This window comes from Phocoena sinus, chromosome 7, assembly GCF_008692025.1.
Source record: "Phocoena sinus isolate mPhoSin1 chromosome 7, mPhoSin1.pri, whole genome shotgun sequence".
Taxonomy (NCBI): Eukaryota; Metazoa; Chordata; class Mammalia; order Artiodactyla; family Phocoenidae; genus Phocoena; species Phocoena sinus.
The window spans coordinates 8410933-8433066 of record NC_045769.1 but is presented as its reverse complement, the minus strand read 5'-3'; the positions used below and the strand labels follow the sequence as shown (position 1 = coordinate 8433066).

Here is a 22134-nt window from a genome sequence, read left to right as displayed (position 1 = left end):
GAGGGAGAGGTGGTGAATTAAAGTAAAAGGGCCGTCAGTCTTGCAAAGCATCTTCTGGAATGACCAGACTCGGAGAGAGGATGTGTTAGTTTCTTCTTTCTTGCAGCCATCCACAGGTGGGCAGGGTTCCCTGAGGCAGGCTATTAGGTATGCTTATAATAAGAAAAGCAACGAAAAGCAAAGGTTAAAGTCTAAGAAACAGATCGGAACATGGAGTCTGATTTAGCTCTTCCCCGTCACAATTTGACAGGGAAAAAAAGAGTCAAAGTTCTGTTTAATGCTCAGAAATAAAGTTGATATTTTGAGCTGTAACCCAAATAGCTTACAGTAATGGTTAGGTCCTGTGTGTAGCCAGTTAAGGTGTCTGCAAGGTGATATCTCTGGATAGCAGGCTCTTTTTGCTAAATGGTGTATTTGAAAGGGTTATGAACGTTTCAGCCCAGTTGCCTACTTCTCTCTTTCCTGTAGGCTGCTGGCAGTGAAGGCTCTTTTGCCTCAGGTTACCATACTTTGAAACTGTCATAAATTCCAGTTCTGGGTTCCCAAGGCAAAAGTTCCACAAATAGTCCCTAACGTTTAGTTAATCGTACAATGAGTTTATGTGGTGGGGGGTGGGGGGGAGAGTTTTTTGCTACAGTCCCCTTTAGAGAGGGACTACTTTGTTGACGTTAACACTGATAATTTGGGAAGTCATTCGACCCAGCTAATGGGTTTTGGTATTTCATTCGTCTGCCGCTTGGTACACGTTGAGAAAAATGTCACAGATACTCTTTAATATTTATTCCCATAAAATGGGACTATGAATAATCTAAAATTTTCATCCTTGGAAGTTCTTGTTTATGTAATTTTGAGTTTTGGATGTATGAAGAAGCTTAAATGATACTTAGTGTAGGAGGAAGGTAGTGACTCCTTCCCAATATTATATTAGGAGAAGATTGATAAATGATTTCTAAGAATGTTCTCCAGAGGTTCAAGTACTGGATGTAAATTTGTGTCAGATGACTTTTTAAAGTTATCTTTCAATACTGAGATTTGATGGGCGTTCAATAATAATAATAATTCATTATGTGATATTTTGGGTTTTAGTAGTTAAAATATTTTACTTCTGCACATCAACAATTGTGACACATGAAAGTTTTTGAAATACAGTTTGAATGTGGGTGATCCTCATAGCTGTTTAGGACACAAATTAGGAGGAAAACATAATTTAGGACAGTGTTTCTCAAACTCGTGGTCTGTGTCAGAGCCGGGAGTTTGTTGACAGCATAGATACTTAGCCCCTACCCAATATCCACAAAGTCAGAGTCTCTGAAGGTAAAGCTTGATCATCTTTATTTTTGGATGATTCTGATATATTTCAAAATGTGCCTTACCACTGCTTTAGGACGTAACCTTTCAGCCCCTTTTTCAAGTTATCTACTTGCATAGAAATATATTTAGAAAATCTTTGACCCCTTTCCGTGAAAGGCAATAATAATAATAGCTGCTGTGTGTGGGCAGCTGCTGTGGGCCAGCCGTGTGCTTGGCACTTTGAGTATATGTGTTCTTTAATCCCCACAATAACCCTTCAAGATCATTACCATTTTCCCCATTTTATAGGTTAAGAAATGAGAAGCAGAGACATTAAGTGTCTTGCCCCAGATTACCCAGCAAGAAATTGGTAGGGTAGAAATTTGAACCCAGGTCTCTAACTGAATTATAGTTGATTTACAATATTATATTAGTTTCAGGTATACAACATAAGTGATTCAATATTTTTAGAGATTATACTCCATTAAAGTTATTATAAAATAATGGCTATATTTGGTCTTTATAATTGTAAAGGCTCTCTCTGTATACATGAAATGTGTTCTAAAATGAAGGCTTTAAGTATTATACAGTGCCTGGATCGGGACAATATTGAGTTAACGTGGGTTTGGGGGCAGCAACACGTCCTTCCATCCAAAACATAGCCTTCCAGGAAAGGGAAAAAGTAGGATAGGGCCAAGGAGTACTGACACCGAAGAAGATTTGTATAGTCCAACTGTGCCCAGGGTGGCGTGGCCGTCAAGCACTGCCATGGGGTACGGGGCCAGGGTGGGGGGGATTCCAAGGAGACAACCCTAGAACCTTCCAAGGCTGCCGCTCTAAGACTTATGCTTCATCGAACTGGCAGAATGAACACCTGGAATCTTACCTAATCCTGGATTTGAGTTTTCTCAGCACCTGTCAAGCAGCCCTAACCTTTACTTAAAATGAAGAACTCTCTTGCGGTTATGAGTTATCCCCCAGACAACCTCACGGGGCACAAACAGAGAAAAAAACTCAGTTTTGGTTCAACCATTTTGTGAGCTGATTCTAGAAAGAAACATTGAGTTTGTTTCTTGTACATAGAGAGAGGAACTAAAAGAAGTTGCATGGGGTTCAGCCAAGGAAATAGATTTTGTTAGGAAAGCCAGTGATGACTCAATTGAACTACCGGGGATAAGAAATGAAAAAAATCAGTGATTACAAAGCACTTTGTAATTAAAAGTGGCATGAGACAGAAGAAGTGTTAAACACAAATACGGAGCATCAAGTTCATTGTTATGGTAAAATATTCTGACAGTAGGCATGGTACTCCCTTGAGAAGAATATAATTATTTTTTATTTTGTAGGGGTCTTTTAAATGGTTGCTTTTTTGTTTTAATATAAATATATATTGTCTTCCTAGAAGTATTGCAGCAGCTCCACCAGCAGCTGGTAGAAGCTGAGCGTAGGTCAATGACGTACTTGAAACGGTACAATAAGATCCAGGTGGACTACCACAATCTCATCGGAGTCACAGCAGAGCTGGTGGATTCTCTGGAGGCCACAGTCAGTGGCAAGATGGTAAGGAAGGTCCCCCATTGTTCATGTGTCTTTTTTGAGATAAAGATGTGTCATGACACATCTGTTGAAAAAAAAGAAGAAAAAGAAGGCATGTACATAGAAAATTCAGGGACTTCCTTGGCGGTCCGGTGATTAAGACACCGCTCTTCCACGGCAGGGGGCACGGGTTCGATCCCTGGTCAGGGAACTAAGATCCCGCATGCCGCACAGCGAGGCCAAAAAATAGAAAAAAGAAAGAAAATTCAAACAGTACAGAAATAAATAAAAAGAAAGTGTGTGTTTTCCTTTTTCCTTCTCTCCTCTTAAAACTTAACTGCCACCATCCTGGTGTGCTTTCTACAGCCAGGGTCGACACGACGCCAGGTGTGGCATGCGGGCCACAGATAGGCACATGAGCTCTTACAACTGGAGTGTGCAAGCAGAGGCCTGCAGACCACCAGGCAGGAGTTGGAAGGGCCTCCACGATCAAAACAGGGAGAGATGGGGTTGGGGGGAACACTGGAATCTTAACTAGCTTGTTCTTCATGTAAAAGAAACACGTGCTCTTGGTAAAAGATTGAAACAACTCAGAGGAGTATATACTTAGGAGCAAAAGGCCTTCCACACACAATTTCTAAGGCTCATTTTCTTACTGACATTCAAGATTAACACTTTCTTGTGGATTATTTGAGAGCACTTCTGTGCATGTGTGTGCACGTGTGCGTACGGTATGCACATACTTACTTGGGATCTTGGGATCCAGTACTCTTCTCAAACTTGCTATTTCACTTTCAATATATCTTGGAGATCTTTCCACACACCTACTTCATTCTTTTTGATGCTTGTACGTTATTATTCCACTGCAAGGGTGAACCATAATTCATCAGACCTCCGATGAGGAACATTTAGATTTTTTTGTTTGCTTTAACAAAAACTGTTATAATGAACATCACAGCCTTGTATATACTGTATACCTTTGAATATAGGTAAGATAAGATCCTAAGAATGGAATTGCTAGGTCAAAGGTTATGGGCATTAAAACTTTGAGAGGTGTTTTGCCAAATTATTTCTCCATAGATTTCAACAATGTCTACCCACCCCCCCCACCCCCAGTAGCATATCAGAGCATCTATTTCTCCATACACTTGCCAACACTGGACATGATTATACGTTGAAATTTTTGCCAGTTTGCTAAGTAAAACTTGGTATTCTGAATGTTTCAATTTACATTTCTTTAATTATGTATGAGGCTGAATATATTTTCATATGTTTTTTGGCCATTTACATATTTGTCTTTTAGTCAACTCTTTATTCATGTCCTTTTCTCACTCACTTGTTTTAAGCAAGAGAGTGACAGAATCAGATTTCCTTGTTAAAGGGATGGGTCTGGTATCAGTTCCGGTATCAGCCAAAAGAGGAAACAGTTTCAGGAGCAAGGGGTTGATCCAAAGTCTCAAAAATCACAGAAAACTGTAGAAGTCCAGAACGGAAAAGTATCCAGTGTTTCTGACACTTAGAAGGTCATTGGTGGTGGCCTTTGCCATGAGTTTCCTTGGGGTGATTCAGATGGGGGCTCGACTGTGGTGTGTTGAAAGGTAAAGTGAAGGGGAGGCGGCAAACATTGGCTATTCTTTCAAGGACCTTGGCTGTGAAGGAAGAACACTGAGAGGGTGGTTGATAGATGAGGGCCTAGGGAGGAGAGAGGGGAAGGTATTTTTGTAATATTAACTGTATTTGGACATGTTTCTAGGTTGTAGGGAAGGAACAGGTTTACAAGGAAAGGTTAAATGTACGGGATGAAAAAGGAATGATTAAATTTTGATACTGTGGGAATTCAGAGTAAATGGGCTCAGGATAATGTAGGAGGTGCAGCCTTGAGATGGGGCCCTTCTTTGTCTGAGTCACTTATAGACGAGTGTCGAGGGATGACCAGAGACATCTGGCACAGAGGGGCAGTCTTTCTGGTGGCCGAAACAGACCAGATGTTTCGAGGGGACAGACAGGAGGACCACAGGGAGACAAAAGGGTCTAGCCCAGTGTTCTGGCTCTTTCCAACTCACCAACCAGTTGAGTTGTCCTCCTCTTGTGGGGACGGATGAGTGAGGGGTAGGAAGAGAGCCAGTTACGTTACCATATGGAAGTTCAGCACATGGGATCATGAGGCTGGGGAAAAGGAGCTTCCCTCTCACAGTCAGGCACAGGAAAAAGTCTGGGAGGGGGTAAAATTGTTAAGAGTAGTTACCTCCAGGGATTGGTCTGTGGGGTGGGGCTGGGGAGAGGTTGTGTTACCTTTTAAATGAGCACATGTTACCCCTATAAAAAGAAAAGACATAAGATGAAAACGTTTCAGAGATTACCACCTTAGATGCTGGATGTCCATCCTGAATCATGGTAGCTAATGAGAGAGGCATGAGAGGTGCTGAAGGAAGAGGCCATGATGCAGTGGCATCGATGCAGCAGTAACCCAGCCACCTGTTGTCTAGCGCGGGACAGTGTATAAAGTGTCTCCGTCACTCATTCAATAAGCGTTTACTGAGCCATCTGTCATGTGCTAGGCTCTCCCTTGATCTCATTTACCCCCCTCCCCGTGACGCAGAGCCGTGGCCTCATTCATTTCGTCCGACAGGTCAGGAAAGCAGGAGGCAGAGCTGTTGGTTTTCTCGAGTCCACTGCTTGAGCCCAGATCTTCAGATTTTCAGTCCGGCTTTCTTTCCATCACATTATGGCCACCCAGTGACTTTGTTGCTTGAATTAACAAAAAATGGTTTAAAATCGGTTTATTTTATGGGAAATCCCTGGCGGTCCAGTGGTTAGTTTCACTGCTGAGGGCACAGGTTCAATCCCTGGTCAGGCAACTGAGATCCCACAAGCCGCCCTGTGCAGCCAAAAGAAAAAAGAAAAATCAGTTTGTTCTACATGACGGCAGGAGTACGTTAAGTGGAGTTCTGTAACTTAAAGTATGCTATCCCGTGACCACACCAGTAGTGTGTTAGTTTTTGCGTCAGGCTCAGTGCTTCAACTCCCTAGGGCTGCGATGTTAAAGCAAAAGCTCACCTTTGTGCCCTCGGAGAGGCTGTTGAGAGTCAGCTCCGACACTGGCTAGGGTGCCTCTCACGGCTCCGGGGATGTCTCACCCCTTTCACCCGCCGTCCATCCTCTGTCCTCCGGCAGATCACCCCCGAGTACCTGCAGAGCGTCTGCGTCCGCCTCTTCAGCAACCAGATGCGGCAGAGCCTGGCGCGCAGCGTGGACTTCACGAGGCCCGGCACGGTGAGGCTCTGCGCCCGGGTCTGCCCCCAGGTGTCAAAATCCCGTAACTTTAAAAAAATGGGAGAACAGGAGAAATAACACATTCGGAGTGTGCATCTCAGCGGGCTTTGGAGGTCTGTGCGTTCCCAGAAGGAAGAGTGGGTTTGGGCCGCTGGGAGGCGGCCTCCTGAGGGAGGGGGCGGGGGAGGCGCGTTTGTCTCTTCCAGACGGAGCTGCTTGTTGGGTCCCAGGGCCGCTAATGGCAGCAAGGCAGTAGGAAACGAAGGAAACCTCGTCCTGTTTGAAAAATCACTGCCGTGTTGGGGTTGTGCGGTGGCAGACGGGCTTTCCTTTTATCTTTTTAAACTTTATACTTAGAATCATTGCAAACGTACAGAAAAGCTGCAAAAACTGCCCGAAGGACACTTGTATACCTTTTGCCCATGTTCACCACCTGCTAGCATTTTGCTCGTTTGTTTGTTTACTTTCTCTCCACAGGCACCCATACACAATGTTTTCTGAACCATCTGAGGATAAATTACATATGTTTATGGCCGTTTGCTCCTAAATACTGGAGTGCAGTGTGCATTTCTTAACAGCAATGTTCTCTCATATAACCATGTGATTGTCAACTTCAGTAAATTTAATATCAGGCAGTATTTTTACCTGACTAACCTACTGTGCATGTCCCAGTTTTGCCAGCGGAGTGATTAACATCCTCTACAGCAACCCCTTCCCCGTGCCCGGAGTGTGGGCTCAGGTGTTACGTTGATTTGTCATGTCTCTTTAGCCTCCTTTCAGCTTCAACACTCCCCACCCCACCCCCGTCTTTCTTTCTTTGACTTTCATGACATCGACATTTTAAAAGAAGACAGTCCTTCCCCTTCTTTAAAAATAGAACATTTCTCCTTTTGTGGTTGATGTTTCCTTGTGGCCAGACTCAGGTTTGCGTTACAGGCCAAGACATTACGTAGGTGACGTGTCCTTCCTAGGAGAGCTCATCTGGAGGCATGTGGAGCTGAGTCGGGTTCTCAACCAGGGGCACGAGTATAGCTGTGTCTCCAGAGGAAGTTTTCAGAGTTCGTGAACGCATGTCCCGGGAGCGCACACCAACCTGCCGCCTGGTCCAGAGGCTGTGTGTGTGGAGCCGGGCAATTAGGAAGGAAGCGCCGGGTGATGCTGAGGCAACCCCGAGGGTCAGAGCCCCAGCTTTTAATGAAGTGTTTGCACATTCATACTAGGGTCTTCATAAACAAGGCCTTTTTCAGCATTAAAATAACCTACCTGATTCTCAAGTAGATTTGAAGCAGCTTATTATGAGAAAACACAAATATGAGAAATGAAAAGATAGAAAATAAAAATAAAGAAATTTTGGTTAGAATTCATAGAAACTGAAAGTAGATTGGTGGTCGCCAGGGAGTGGGGGAGATGAGGGGATGTTGGTCAAAGGGTACAGACATCTGGCTTTAAAGTGAATAGGTCTGGGGATGTAACGTGCAGCATGGTGACTACGGTTAACAGTACTGTACTGTGTACTTGAAGGTTTCTAAGATCTTAAATGTTCTCACAGCAGCAAAAGGTAGCTGAGAGGTGACAGCTGTGTCAACTGACCTTATCGCGATAATCATTTCACAACATATACATTTATTAGATTATCACACTGTATGCCTGAAACTCACACAATGTTGTCTGTCAGTTATATCTCAGTAATGCTGGGGGAAAAAAAGAAATTGTGCTTAAAGGAAGATGAGGGTAGGAAGAATAAAAGTAAGCCCGGGCTCAGGCTAGTATAAAAAAACGCATGTCCTAAGTTACTGTACCCCTGGGAGCGAGGCTCAGATTTGGCTGTGGGCTTCCCAGTTGCCTGTGCAAAGAACAGTTGCATGACTTATTTCTAAAGGAAGAGAGAGTAATATTCACTGCCTCTAAAACGGCATTTGTGCTACGCATGTAGCCTGTGAAGCACAGCAGTAAAATGAACGCCTGCGAGCCCATCACACGTGCCCACAATAGAACGTTTCAATGCCACCAACGTCCCCTATGTGCCCTTTAGATGGTGAACTTTTTCCAAGTAGGTATATTACTCTTACAATTTAAAAAGAAGTCTAAGCACCTTGTATTTTGAGGACCGGAAGGTCCGAAAACTGCCGCACGGGGTTTTTCTGGTGCTACGACCCGCGGAGATTTCCCCTCATGGATCTTGGTAGAAAGGACATGGTAACGTGGTGAAGAGCCAGCATCCTTGACCATGTCCTCGGGGTGCACGTGGAAGCGCACCGCCAGGCTTTCGCTGCATCGGCTGTGCCACACGTGGACAGGAGCTGCGGAGTCCATGCTTTAGGATGTGGGTGCAGTGATGTCAGCATACAGGAATCTTAGCGAATCGACCATTTTTAAAATGTCAGTAAAGCACACACAGACATCCGAGTTTCGAAAAAGTAACTCCCTCATGGGCCCTCTGGGATGAGGGGTTTCAAGCCACATCCCTGTGGCCTGGCTGAGTTGACCCTCTGTGTCCAGTGTATGCTTAGCTGTCAGTCATCAACCTAAGGTAACATTAAGGATAGAGTGTGTTCATCAAAAATGATGGCTTTCTAGCAGTAATTAGCATAGCAGGATCTGTGTCTAATAAGACCACTTCTTCCCCCAACCCCTTCCATTTACGTATTAATTCAGTAAATACTTAGTGTTCTCAGGTTTGTTTATAAAACCCCACCCTGTCTTGCATATACAAGAATCCTGTCTGCTGGCGGAGTGCTGCATCCAGCATATTTAAAGCTGATGTTGGGACTTCCCTGGCAGTCCAGTGGTTAAGACTCTGCGCTTCCACTGCAGGGGGCACGGGTTCAGTCCCCGGTCAGGGAACTAAGATCCCACGGGCCACGTGAACAAAACTGATGTCATGTTTAAAAGGAGCGGTATAAAAGGGGATGGGGGAACAACGTATCTGCTATTTCATCCCGTTAGAAGTTACCTTCATTTGTCAAGAGACTGGTCCTACCATCCTTCCCAGTTATGGTGGCACTAAGGTACAGAGTGTAAGCCTCAGAAACCACGGGAGAGAGGATGTGCTCCGTTTGCCTTAACTCGTAACCGTTTTTTTTCCCCCACTTGAGTCATTGACTTAGTAACAGGCCATAAAAACTGCAAACAGTTTTTTATTGTTCCTAGTATATTTTTCTTATAAGGTGATAAAAAGTGGGTGAGGGGTCATTATGGAAGTGTAAAAGAATATTGTAGTTGACTAGGCATGCCTAACGTCAATGTATGATATCAGATTTATAACGCATGAAGAGGAAATTAGGGTACAATTTAGATCAATGTCCGGTGACTGAGTCAGTCGGATCTAGGATTGGGAAGAAGATTGCTTTTTTATTTGTTTAACGGAATACAGTCTACCCGAAGTCCAAACAGGATGCCATCAGTTTCAAGATAAATAGGTAGGCACAGACCAGCCTTCCTTCTAGCCTGGTCCTTGATCAGCTTCTCCTCGGGCTTGAGCGTTTCAATTCACTGTACTGACAGGAGCCTGGCTGAGGCCCATCAGAAAATGGCTGGTGCTACGAAGTTTAGTGCCTTTGATACTGGTTTCTAAATCTGGCTGTTAAGAATCTGGCCCTCTGCAACCTCATTCACTGTTGAAAGTTCAGAAGGGCTCAGTAAATAAGACCCTCCTTCCCCCTGAGTTCCGAGCCAATTGAAAAATACAACAATAGAATGAAGGGAAAAGGAGCTGGTGACATTGCCACTGATTCTGACAAGCTTATGTTGGAGAATGTGGATTTTTTTTTTTGGTAGGCAGGTGGGTAACCTACTTTTGAGCCCTGGAATTAAAGAAATGCTCCCCCCCCCACCCCTGTCATGGACAGCTGTGGCCCAGCCCATGCTCTCCACCCGCTCCACCCATACCACTGGGGCTGTGCTCTCTGTGCAGCCTCACTGCCCAGAGGAGGGGGGTGCAGGGCGGTGCAAATCCAGTAAGTCACCCCCTCTGGGGGGTATATGTGAAGACTGTGTATGTGTGGAGGCCGAGGACCCCACTGAGGAGACAAGAAGTGTGTTTCCACCCTACCTCCTTCCCACCCAGGTAACTGTGTCCGGAAGTCTGATGCATTATCGGAGCTGGGCGTCAAATCCACATGCTCCCAGGGTTGATAATGATGGATTAAATCTGGAGAAGAGAGCTCTCCTGGGTGGCCTCTTCCAGCTTGACTGCTTGTCACCACCACCACAAACCCCAGGTTTGTCATGCCGTGGTCCTTACCAAATCAGGTTCCAAACCCTGGGGCCCATTATTTGCTGGGATTTGAGATGAATCTGATTTTATATTATCAGGAATCTAGTGATAAGTAGTAAAAGGAGAAACTTCTTCCTCAGAGCACAAGAGGGAGGTTTGTTGTGTGCTCTAAGGTTATACAAGGGATACAAGAATATGTGTTAGCTGGAAAATACACAACAATTTAGCAGTAAATGGAGCAAAGCAGAAACCCCTTCCCTCCCTCACACTCACCCCATCCTGCCTTCCTCCACAGATAAGTGTTGACTGTGTTTCATACGCATCCTCCAGACCTTTAAAAATTGTATATAATTGAGATGTTGTTACACATATCATTCTGCAGCTGTCTCCTTTCACTTAACTACATTTTTGAAAGTCTTTCCTGTCCCTTTAGCATACTTGTATTTCCCTTATCTTTCAGAATTTTAATTTGAGAACAATATGGTACATTTAGCCGTTCCTCTGGCAGACATCGTCGGTTTTTTGCTCTTTCTAATGATGCAGCGTCCATCTTTGTGTGCTGCAAATAGCATTTAAAAGTGCTTTGGTATGTCTTTCTCTTCCTAGCCCCCTGTTTGCAGTGGGCAAGCATGAATGCAGAGACACTCTCAAGGTGGAAATCTGAGCACAGCCCCCGGTTGAGTCCCAAGTCCCACCCTGTGGCGCCTGTAGGTTTGTGATTCATCGGATGGGAAAGTTTCCATTTAAACCCATCCTTATTGGAAAAATGGCTCTTTGGGGAATTGACCCTCCCTTTCTTCCACGACTCCAGGTAGGCCGCCCTGGAAATGCAAGTTACGGTACTTCCCGGCGTGATAGCATTAAATCTATTAAAGGCCCAGGACATGTGAATCTTAGGAGGCGTCTACTTCCAAAATCAACCATCTTTGTTAGCAGTGAAAACCTGCAGGGGCGGGGGGTGGGGGTGGCGGAGGTGGCGGTGACCCTTTGGGGAGGTGGCCTCGTACAGTTGTTCAGGAAGCCTCGCTGTGGCACTATTCTGCTAAGGAGGGTACTTCCCGAAGCTTCCTGCTGTGTGGACTGTGGCTCTGCAAATGAAGTCCAGCCTCTTCAGCCTTGGCGTTCTCCCTTCGGTGGCTTGCTTAAGTCTTGGCAGGACGCCTGCCCTTTCCCCATGTTGCCACTGCATTTCGAGGCAGCCTTTCTGGGCCCAGTGCTCTGTGTATCGAGGAGGGGGAGTTGCACACCTGGTTCCCCTCTCCCTACCACACCTCATACACCAGTGCCTGTCACATACCTGAACTGACCCTGCTGATGTGAGGGTTGAATACCTTTGGTCTCATCAGTCGGTAGGACCGTGATCGGCAGAGGGTAACTGTGCCATTAGCTCAGACCTTTTCCCCGACCTCCAAACCCAGACTTACCGGCCTTCTCCCCGTGAATGTCTGACAGGCACGTCACACTTTCCGTGTCCCGACCCAGGCTCATCTTTTCCTCCACACAGGTGATTTCCCTCCTGTGTTTCTGTCTCAGCAAATGGCACTCCAGGGAACCCCGGGAGTCACCCGAGGCTCTTCCCTTTCCTCTGCCCTGTGCTCAGGTGGCCGTGGGGATCTGGGTGGGCTTCCTCCCTCCTGCCCGGCCTCTGTTGCTTTGTGTCTGTTCAGGCTCTCCCTCTTTCTGTCCTGGCTTAAAGCAACATTTCCTAACTGGTCTCAGTCTCAAAACTCTTAGATTTCTGATGGCTCATTCACATGGGAGCTGGAGTGACCTTTCTGGTTGTGTCTTATTTATTTACTTATGCCCTCAGGCTTCAGGTACATACAGGAATCCCATCTGGTTACTCCCTTGCTTAATACCTGTCATCGCTTCCGGTCTGACCTGTTCAGCATGGAGTCCCCAGCCCTCCATGATCTCATGCGCATCTGTCTCTCCAGGCCTGACTCGGGTCTCAGAAACCCCAAGAAGCCCCAGCGCCCCAGCCCCTGGCACCTCCCCAGGTGTGCGCGTTGCTGTGCACCTTGCCCGGCCCCAGGCTCTCAGATGCCTTCAGGCTGTGGGGGGGTGAGGCAAGGCCGAGGGTTCAGACACTGGGCGCGCCCACGCCACGCGCACACATAGCGCCACTTCCAGATCTCATTTGCACAGTTTTCCATTCCAGCGCTCCCCTTCTGCAGTCACAACCCTGCGTTTTCGAGTTGTGTCCGTACCCCTTCCTGTTACAGAGCTGGCCATAGCAGCCTCCCTTGGCCATGTGGCGGGGATGTCCCTCTGGGTCCCTGGCTCCCGTTGCCTCTCTGTCGCGTGGCCAACACACATTTCCTCAGGTTTCCCACAGTGGTGACTTAACCTCTCCTGGTGACCGTTCCCCATGAGGTCGCCTGACAAGGGTCCTGCCTTTGTCCTGCACCGCAGAGGCGGCCCCCAGGTTCAGCGTTAGTCCCACGTGAGCGGGGCCAGGGAAGAAGGGCTGGCAGTGGACCAGCCTGGTCCGAGGAGGTTTCTGGCTCCAGACGGGGCCTTCCTGTCGCCCTGGGGCTCGCAGCCACTGCTGGCGTCGGTGAGGCTCCTTCTTTCTGACCCTCCCTGGGCTGCGCACACCCGCTGCTCCTGTGTGCGTTGAAGCCAGTCCCATGGGATGTCCCCATCCCCAAGCAAACTTGTTGATGTCACAAGTTTGAGACACGCTTGGTACTGAGATTCACGGCCCTCAGCCGTACACCAAACTCCCCGGAGAAGTCCCGCAGTGACAGGCCCCTGCCAACCCAGTCCACCTCCAGTCGCTCGTGACCCAGGGACACTCTCGCCACGTCACACCTCCTCCCGGTTTCTCTAAGCACGCTTCCTGACGTCATGCGTCATTAGCAAAGTCCCTCATCCTGCTCTTGTCACCAAGAGTGGTCCCAGGCTCGTGTGGCCCCAGTAACGCCCTCGCCCACACCATGACCCCGAGGGCCGGGCTCCGCTTCCTTGCCTGCAGCTGGGAAGGGGTGGGGACGTAGTTCTGCGTGTTTACTCTCGGCTTAGGTAGCTGTTCAGTTCCCCCGCATCCAAGCGTTGCAGAGAGCCTTGCCCTGAGCCCGGCACGGCACAGGCGCTCAGTGACTAGCCGACAGGTGCATACGTTCCTCATTCCACTGGCCTCTACCTGTGCCCGGAAGGGGCTGCCGCACGTTCACACCGTGCTTGCCCAGTGGAAAGCGCCGCCCCTCTGCGCCCACGTCCGCCGGGGCCGGGGCGCCGGCCTCTTCCTGGTGCCCCAGGCCTTGGGGGCCTTACTCTGAGTGCCAGCGTAGAATCCCGGAACTCACACAGCGCCCACCGGGGCTGCGGTCAGGGCCTCCTTAGCGAGGGGATGCTCCCTGGGCTTGTCGTCCATACTCAAAAGCCAGAGTCACCTTGAAAGGGAAATTATTCCAACTGATGATGATTCTGGGGCCTCTCCCAGCTTTCTCTTCCTGGGGCTTTTCTTCCTTAGCCAGACTGTCGTAGCTGTGTCCACCCCACCTACGCGCAGAGCAGTGCCCGCAGCTGATGGCAGTGACCTTTAGAAATCCAATGCAAGGTAAAGGTTAGTCAACAGATCAGAGCAGCCCCCTGAGTGCTCGAGCATTCTTATTAACGCCTCCACCTAAGAAGGAAGTGGTAGCCGTCGCCCGCTGTGAGTTCTCCATTCCATGGGCAAATTTATACTTGGGTGTCAATGTTCAGGTCAACTTCTACTTCATAACTTACGCCCAGTACCTCTCAGCTCTAGCATCCCCGTCAGCACTGGGAGCTCAGCGTGGACAGGCAGAAAAGAGGGGAAGTTATGCTGACTTCCATGCGCTCTTGTTGGCATCTGCACCCACTGGTATAGCACTGCCACCATCTTGCAGGTGAGGCACGGAGGTTTATTTGATCATTGATTCTGCCCACTGGATTGCAAGCTCTCTGAGAAGAGGGCTTTTGCCTTGCCCACCGATTTCAGCGGTGCCTAGCAGAGGCCTGTTAGATGGTGGGCAGTCAGTACTTACTGAATGAAATACCACACCTTCCTCCCTCGTTAGGAGCAGGCTGGGTCATTCTCCCCTCGGCTCATTGCCAGCTTTAAAAGAAAATTTTTATTTACTTGATTGAATAGTAAAGTCTCAGTACTGTTTAACGTACTGGCTCTTCTCATGAAAGGGTCAGTTATTACTGCTTTTCAATTAATTTCTTCACAGGGCAAATAGAATGATATAGAATTTAGCAAAAGAGAAAAAAATCAGTGTTTTAAAAGATAGAGAACACTTTCTTTTCTTTTTTCTTTCTTTTTTTTTTTTGCGGTACGCGGGCCTCTCACTGTTGTGGCCTCTCCCGTTGCGGAGCACAGGCTCCGTACGCACAGGCTCAATGGCCATGGCTCACGGGCCCAGCCGTTCCGCAGCATGTGGGATCTTCCCGGACCGGGGCACGAACCCGTGTCCCCTGCATCAGCAGGCGGACTCTCAACCACTGCGCCACCAGGGAAGCCCGAGAACATTTTCTTAATTATGAAAAGAGGGAGTTGTATGTAAGTGAATTTTATTTGTGGAAATATGAAGTAGCCAATATCACTAACTTTAAAATATTTTTCTCTTGTGTATATATTATGCGAGTGTTTTACTATGGCTGTGTCCTTCATTGACCACATTACTGGCTCCTTGATCCCCTTAATGTGTTAGACAAGTCATTTAGATGACATTTCAAACAATGTTCTGAGCTCCTTGCTGTTTAAGCCAATAACAGGAATAACAAGTAATTAATTTTTGAAAAGTCAAGGGTTTAAAAAAAAACAAAGAAAGGAAAGGGAATTCCCTGGCAGTCCAGTGGTTAGGACGCCGAGCTCTGACTGCCGAGGGCGTGGGTTCAGTCCCTCGTCGGGGAACTAAGATCCCACAAGCTGCACAGTGTGGCCAAAAAAGAAAAGGAAAAGTCAAAGGTTAAAAGTTACAAGATCATACATGGTCATGAACCATTTAAAAGCCGGGTTTTCGGTCTTCAAGGTGAGAATATGGGGATCTGTAAATACTGCGAAGGGAAGCAGTTGAGAACGTGGCCGATTTATTACATTTAGTAAATCAGTCAAGTATTCTGGAGTGCCCACTTTTGGAAGTCAGTCTTCATTCATGCATTCAACAAATAAATGTTGATTGAGTGCCTCTGTGGTCCAGGTACTGTGCCAGGTGCTAGGGACATGCAGGTGCTATATCTCCAGCCCTTGTGAAACTCCATGCCTGCTAAAGGAGAAAGACACAGAAATGGCTGCAAAATGATCACAGTTCAATATGATCAGCGTGGATAATGTTCCGTTCTAGGGTTGTGGTGACATAGAGGGAACTGAGTGCTACTGCCTGCCCCTTCGGGAAGGGCTCCACAGACGGCTGAGACTTCCTCTCTTCGCCTCTACTTACTTTTGTCCCCTAGAGTTCTTTTAGACAAATTCCAAACATTCTATCATTTTACCTATAAATAATTCAATATACATCTCTAACAGATAAGGGCTTCAAAAAACGTAACCACGGTGCCGAATATAATTAATACTAATTCCTTAGTATCATGTAACACCAGTGCAGTCCATTTTCACATTTCCCGTGTTTTCTCAAAATGTCTTTTACGGTTGGTTTGAGTCCATCCAAACAAGTGTCATTCACAGCATTTGGTGGTTTCTCTATTTTAGTACATGCTGAATACCACGTTGCTGTAGTAGCAAAAACAAAACAATAAATGGGACGTGCCCATAAAGTAGGCAGTGATTTGGCCTATAGGCAGGATTAAAAGGGGGTAGGGTGGGAGGGGGATTGTGAATTTTTTCCATAAACACCTCTAGAGCGACTTGGTGCCAAGTGCATGTGTTCTTTGTATACTCAAAGATAAAATCTTAATAAAGAAGAAAACCAGGATAATAAACTGATTTTCATTGCTTTTGTTCTTTATGATGTCTTTGACTAGGCAGCTTTAAGTTCCTCTGGGAGCTTGGTCAGGGCGAACCCACCCTTTTTCTTATAGACTGCTGCTTGGAGTGGAGTAGCAACAAGCCAAAGGTGGGTGGCTTGGGAAATGCATCAGTAGGGTATTACTAAACTTGGACTTGGGCTAATTTTTAAATCATATACGATTATGGTTGGAGAATCCTGGTGGATGAAACACTTTGCAAATCCGTTGGTTCTGTGCCGTTACAGTGATTTGGGATTAATGCATTGCGGTCAGTGTCTAACACGATCTCTTTCCTTCTCTCCCCCTCCCCCCTCAGGCTTCAACCATGTTAAGAGCCTCCTTGGCACCCGTGTAAGTAACTACTCTTAGGAATTGTTATTAAGGAGAATAGCTATGGGTAAAACTGAAATTCAAAACAGTTTTAATAAAAGCTCTTAACCGCCTCGCTTAGACGAATTCCTTTGATTAAGCTGAAGCTACATGTGGACATTAAAGGAAATACCAGTAATCATAAGTAATACTTACAAAATACTTACGAAAGTATCTTTTAAAGTCAGTTCTATTTACGTTGGTGAGGTAGCATCGAATGGAAAAAGTTGTTGAATTGTTCCTATAATATTCTATGGAAATCAGTTTAACCTACTGTCATACGGCAGTCAACAGAACGTTGCAATGTCTAAATTTTATGTTCTCTCCTGAGTCACATTGTGACCAGGGCCACAGGGTAGCTCTGTGTGTGCTGGGGCATTCCTATCCAAGTCAGCTAGGCTGTCCCCCGCGGGGGTATCTGATGCACGGGGGCTTCACCAGGCATATGTGTTGCACTAGTGGGGAAGTTGAGAACCTTTGGCATGGACACGAGGACTAGGGTGGGTTCCGGTGACCCTCTGAGCCAGCCTTGGGTGGTGGTGGGGATTGGAGGGTGCTATGATATTACCAAGACGCCTGCGGTCGATACGACATTCCTCCTTCCCTCGGTCCTGCCCGAGTCTGACATTAACCCTGCACTCTGTTCACTTCAGATGGTGGCTGTAGAATGCAGTGCTTATGAGCACGGACTGCCGGGGTTAAAACCCCCCTCTGCCACCGGCTCTGTGACCTTGGACCATTTTTATAACCTGTCTGTACCTCAGTTTCCTCATGGACTGTAGGAGAGTGGCTGGGCCACAGAAATGGGGGATAGCCGAGCAACTTAGTAATATTGCCATTATTGGCAAGTAAATATGGCCTAAATATACATGACCGTTTTTCCTCCTTTGAGTAGAAGCTCCCCAGCTATGGAACATTATCAAACTTGGCTTTACAAATGGAACTTTTTTTGTCTAGAGAAAGAGCCTGTTTGCATTTTAAATTAAAACTTTTTTTCATTTTGAAATAATTTCAGAGTTGCAAAAATAGAACAAAGAATTCCCGTATACCCTTCACCCAGATTCCCCAGTGTTAATATTTTACACAAGCCCAGTGCAGTTATCAAAATCAGAAAATTAATGCTGAAAAAGTACTGTCCTCTAGTCTGCAGGGCTTATTCACATTCTATCAGTTGTTCCATTACGTCCTTTCTCTGGTCTGGGGTTCAATCTAGGATCACACGTTAGTCTTGTCATGTCTTAGTTTCCTTTAATTTGAAAATCATTCTTCGGTCTTTGTCTTTCGAGGCCTTGACACTTTTGAAGAATACTGACCAGTTATTTATAACTGGAATTTTTTTAAGTATTTGTATTAATTTTTAAACTCACAATAGTATCTGCCTCTGGAAAAAAATAAAAATAATCAATGTGCCATGTACAGAGGTTTACCATTTACTATATTAAATAGAAGACTCTGACGCTCCTCCCCAGGAGTGTTAACTGAGACCCCATTCGATGCCCTCTTTTCTGGCTTTTTCTTCCAGGCCCTATAAGAGGATCTCATTTTTTCTTTTAAAAACTAACCTTAAGGGAACACCCTGGCGGTCCAGTGGTTAGGACTGTGCGCTTTCACTGCTGAGGGCACGGGTTCGATCCGTGGTCTCGGGGAACTAAGATCCTGCAAGCTGCGTGGCGTGGCAAAAAAAAAAAAACCAAAAAAAAACCAGCATGTAATTTTTTCCTATAATGTACGTAATACATGCTCATTATAGAAAATTTGAGTCTATAGAAACATGAAGAAGAAAATTTAGAGAACCCCAAATCCTACCTCCCAGAGGTATTAGCTCAGTTTTTACTCCACCCTTAAAAACAAATGAAACCCTAGAGCTTTAGTCTTTTCACTCAGTTCTTCATGAATTCTCATTTAATATTAATATTCTCTGCACAGTATTAGAAGAATCGTATTTTGTTTTGTTCTTAGTTTTTTTATTTTGAAATAATGATAGAGTCATAGGAAGCTGAGTCCCCTCAGTGTCTCGGATAAGGTGGTGACATCTTATCTGACTGTAGTACAACAGCAAAACGAGGAAGTTAACATGGAGACAGTACAGACCTCATTCAGTTTTCAATTTTTCTATACACTCCAATCTTCTTCTATTCAACAGAACAAAATGTGAAGCTACTTGTTTTAGTGACAAGGCATCTGAGGTGGTCCCTTTTGTTTCTGGCCAGCCAGATGCAGGTGTTAGGTCATCTGCACCGTGTAGATCTCTGAACAGCGGTCTCTCTTAGCTGAAACCTGCCTTCGCCTGAGGTCTGACTCGGAGTCCTCCTGAGGAGGGTTTGCAAATTGCCCTACTTACTACCTGTCTCACTGGCACATCCCCACTGCCGCTTCCTGGCCACACCCTCCTACCTCCCGGAGGGAGGGTCGGCTGTGCACCTCCTCTTCACGGTTGTTTTCTGACCCCTGTTCTGTCCTTCACATCCCCCCAAGCCAGTCCGTCAGGCTTGAGAGGGACAGTGGCTTCAGGTTTTTAGGGAGGACCCTAGGGTAGCCTGCTGAAACTAATAAGCTTTGAACTTTGCTCAGGGTTCTAAATAGAACTCAAGATTCTATGAGGCCTCCAAGGTGATTTCATCCCCATGGTGTGGAGCCCTGGCCTATTGTGAATGTGCTGGTATCTAATCCCATTAGGCCGAGACTCCTTGTTTTAGGAAAAGTGTTATATAGACCCTGGTACATGCAACAGAAGAGACAGAGCTGAGCCCGTTGAAGCTGGGGTGGGGGGCCTGGAACCCAGCCCTCTTGGTGAAGGCCTGGAGTTAACACCAGGAGCACAGAGAGCAAGTGGGCCACTGCCCGTCCAGTGTGTCAGAGCAGCTCTAGGTGAGACTGTCATGATACTCAGGAGGTGTGATGAACATGCCCTTTTGCTCTGTTCTTTCTCTTTGAACTTGTGTTGCTGAGTAGGAAATTGAAGGATGTCCCATTACTGCCCTCCTTGGATTATGAAAAACTGAAGAAGGATTTGATTTGGGGGAGTGACCGCTTGAAAGCCTTCTTGTTGCAGGCTCTGCGCTGGGTAAGTACCTTTTTCTTGAAGTTAAAAAAAAAAGGGGCTTCCCCGATGGTGCAGTGGTTGAGAGTCCGCCTGCCAATGCAGGGGACACGGGTTCGTGTCCCAGTCCGGGAAGATCCCACGTGCCGCGGAGCGGCTGGGCCCGTGAGCCATGGCCGCTGAGCCTGCGCGTCCGGAGCCTGTGCTCCGCAATGGGAGAGGCCACAACAGTGAGAGGCCCAGGTACCGAGAAAAAAAAAAAAAGACCATGCTGGTTTTCTTGTCTGGCTGCCTTACCTGTATCTTTTAACCCATCTTCTCAAAATCTTTCTTCATGCTTCCTGCTGACACCAAGAGTGGAAATGAAAAGCAGCTTCTGAAGATCACTGTGGTCTCTTTTAAAAAACCCCTATGTTGGCGTCACAGCCGCCATTGCCTTCACTCGATGATTTGATACATGATGATTTGGTACATGTAGTTTCAAGGCCCCGGAGACGTCCTGGCATCTGGCCCTTCCCTGGCCCTGAGCCAGACTCACAGCTGGTGGTGTCAGTGTTTTAGAGCACGAGTCCCGCTCACACTGACCCCCGCAGACACCTCTGGATTTAGGTATTCCCCCACAGCCACACGAGCAGGCATCAAGGGTGAAAACTTATTAACAAGTCTTTAAGGAAAATAGAGTGTAATCTAAATAGTTGCTTTTCTGAGAATTCCCTGGTGGTCCAGTGGTTAGGACTCCATGCTTCCCCTGCAAGGGGCACAGGTTCCATCCCTGGTCAGGGAACTAAGATCCCGCAAGCCACGCACGCAGCCAGAAAAAAAGAAAAAAGAAAAAAAGCCTTCGTTTAAATAAATAAATGGTTGCTTTTCTCGCCAATTTTCAGATTGATCACAGTTAAGGCAGTGGTTCTCAAGCTTTCTGGTCCCAGATCTCTTGACACTGTCAAAAATTACTGAGGAACCCAAAGAGCTTTTGTTTATGTAAATTTTTTTTTTTTTTTTTTGCGGTACGTGGGCCTCTCACTGCTGTGGCCTCTCCCGTTGCGGAGCACAGGCTCCGGACTCGCAGGCTCAGCGGCCATGGCTCACGGGCCCAGCCGCTCTGCGGCATGTGGGATCTTCCCGGACCGGGGCACGAACCCGTGTCCCCTGCATCGGCAGGTGGACTCTCAACCACTGTGCCACCAGGAGAGCCCTTGTTTATGTAAATTTTATCTACCAAAATTTCACAGTATTAGAAGTTGAAGCTGAGAAAACGTAAAATATATATTTATTAATTCATTTAAGATGAACAGTAATAAACTGAGGACATAACATAACATATTTTTTATGAAAAATAACTAGTTTCCAAACTAAAAAAAAAATTAGTGAGAAGACTGACATTGTTTTACACTTTTATAAATTTCTTTAATGTCTGGCTTAATGGAGGGCAGCTGGATTCTCATCTCTGCCTCTACATTCAGTTTGTCACAGTATCTATCACACTTCATATGACCTCTGAGAGGTTGATCATTAAAAAGACAAAACATGCCTTAGTATTATTATGAAAATAATTGTGACCTTCTAGACTACCCTGAAGGGACTCTCCAAGTGTAGTATGGGGAACCCTTCTAGATCCCCAGCCTTCCCCAGACTACATTTTGAGAACTGCTGGCCTAAGTCAACACTGGTTCACTCTTTTTTTTTTTTTTCTTATTGGAGTACAGGTTATTTACTTATTGGGCTCTCTCTAGTCGTGGCAAGCGGGGGCTACCCTTCGCTGCGGTGCGCGGGCTTCCCATTGCAGTGGCTTGTCTTGCTGCAGAGCATGGGCTCTAGGCGCGCAGGCTTCAGTAGTTGTGGCATGTGGCTCTAGAGTGCAGGCTCAGTAGTTGTGGCACACAGGCTCAGTAGTTGTGGCGCACGGGCTTAGTTGCTCTGCGACACGTGGGATCTTCCCGGACCAGGGCTCGAACCCGTGTCCCCTGCATCGGCAGGCGGATTCTTAACCCCTGGGCCACCAGGAAAGTCCCTGGTTCACTCTTTAACTGAACAATCTATTCTAATTCACCTTGAAATAGCGTCAAACCCCTTCATGGATCCCCAAATTTCAGGTTATCTTGACGTCCAAATGCCTCTGAGTGATTTCCCCATCTCTCTGGAAAGCACTTGCACTCTGATGGTTGGCAGTGCTTCCGGGAATGTGGTCTGGAGGAGCACTCTGAGGACGCTCCAGGATCAGCAGGAGGAGTCCTGGGGCCAGTGTGTCTGCTCTGGTTTTGTTGACTAGAGTGGGTGGGGTGGCGTGAGTAGCCGCTAGTGGCTGTCCCTGCCCGGAGGTTTGCCGCTGCTCCAGTTACCAGCCTCCCTTTCTTCGATTATCCGCCGGACACTTGCTATCGGTCCATACTATTAAGCCTCTTGGCGAGACAGGATGTTCCTTTAATGAATGAATGTCATAGAGCAAGCAGGAAAAATAAAGAGATCCTTGTAA

At 46.6% G+C, this 22134-nt stretch overlaps 1 protein-coding gene across 10 annotated transcripts in view; it reads left to right on the top strand.

Moving 5' to 3' along the window:
• Window positions 1-22134, top strand: part of ARMC9 (armadillo repeat containing 9) — a 138594-nt gene that overhangs the window by 25737 nt on the left and 90723 nt on the right. For all 10 annotated transcript variants that reach the window (XM_032637400.1, XM_032637398.1, XM_032637403.1 and 7 more), the window contains exons 8-11: window positions 2693-2850; window positions 6001-6099; window positions 16569-16603; window positions 19574-19685. In XM_032637400.1, the coding sequence (XP_032493291.1) occupies window positions 2693-2850; window positions 6001-6099; window positions 16569-16603; window positions 19574-19685 (404 nt within the window). The remainder of the gene's footprint in view (window positions 1-2692; window positions 2851-6000; window positions 6100-16568; window positions 16604-19573; window positions 19686-22134) is intronic.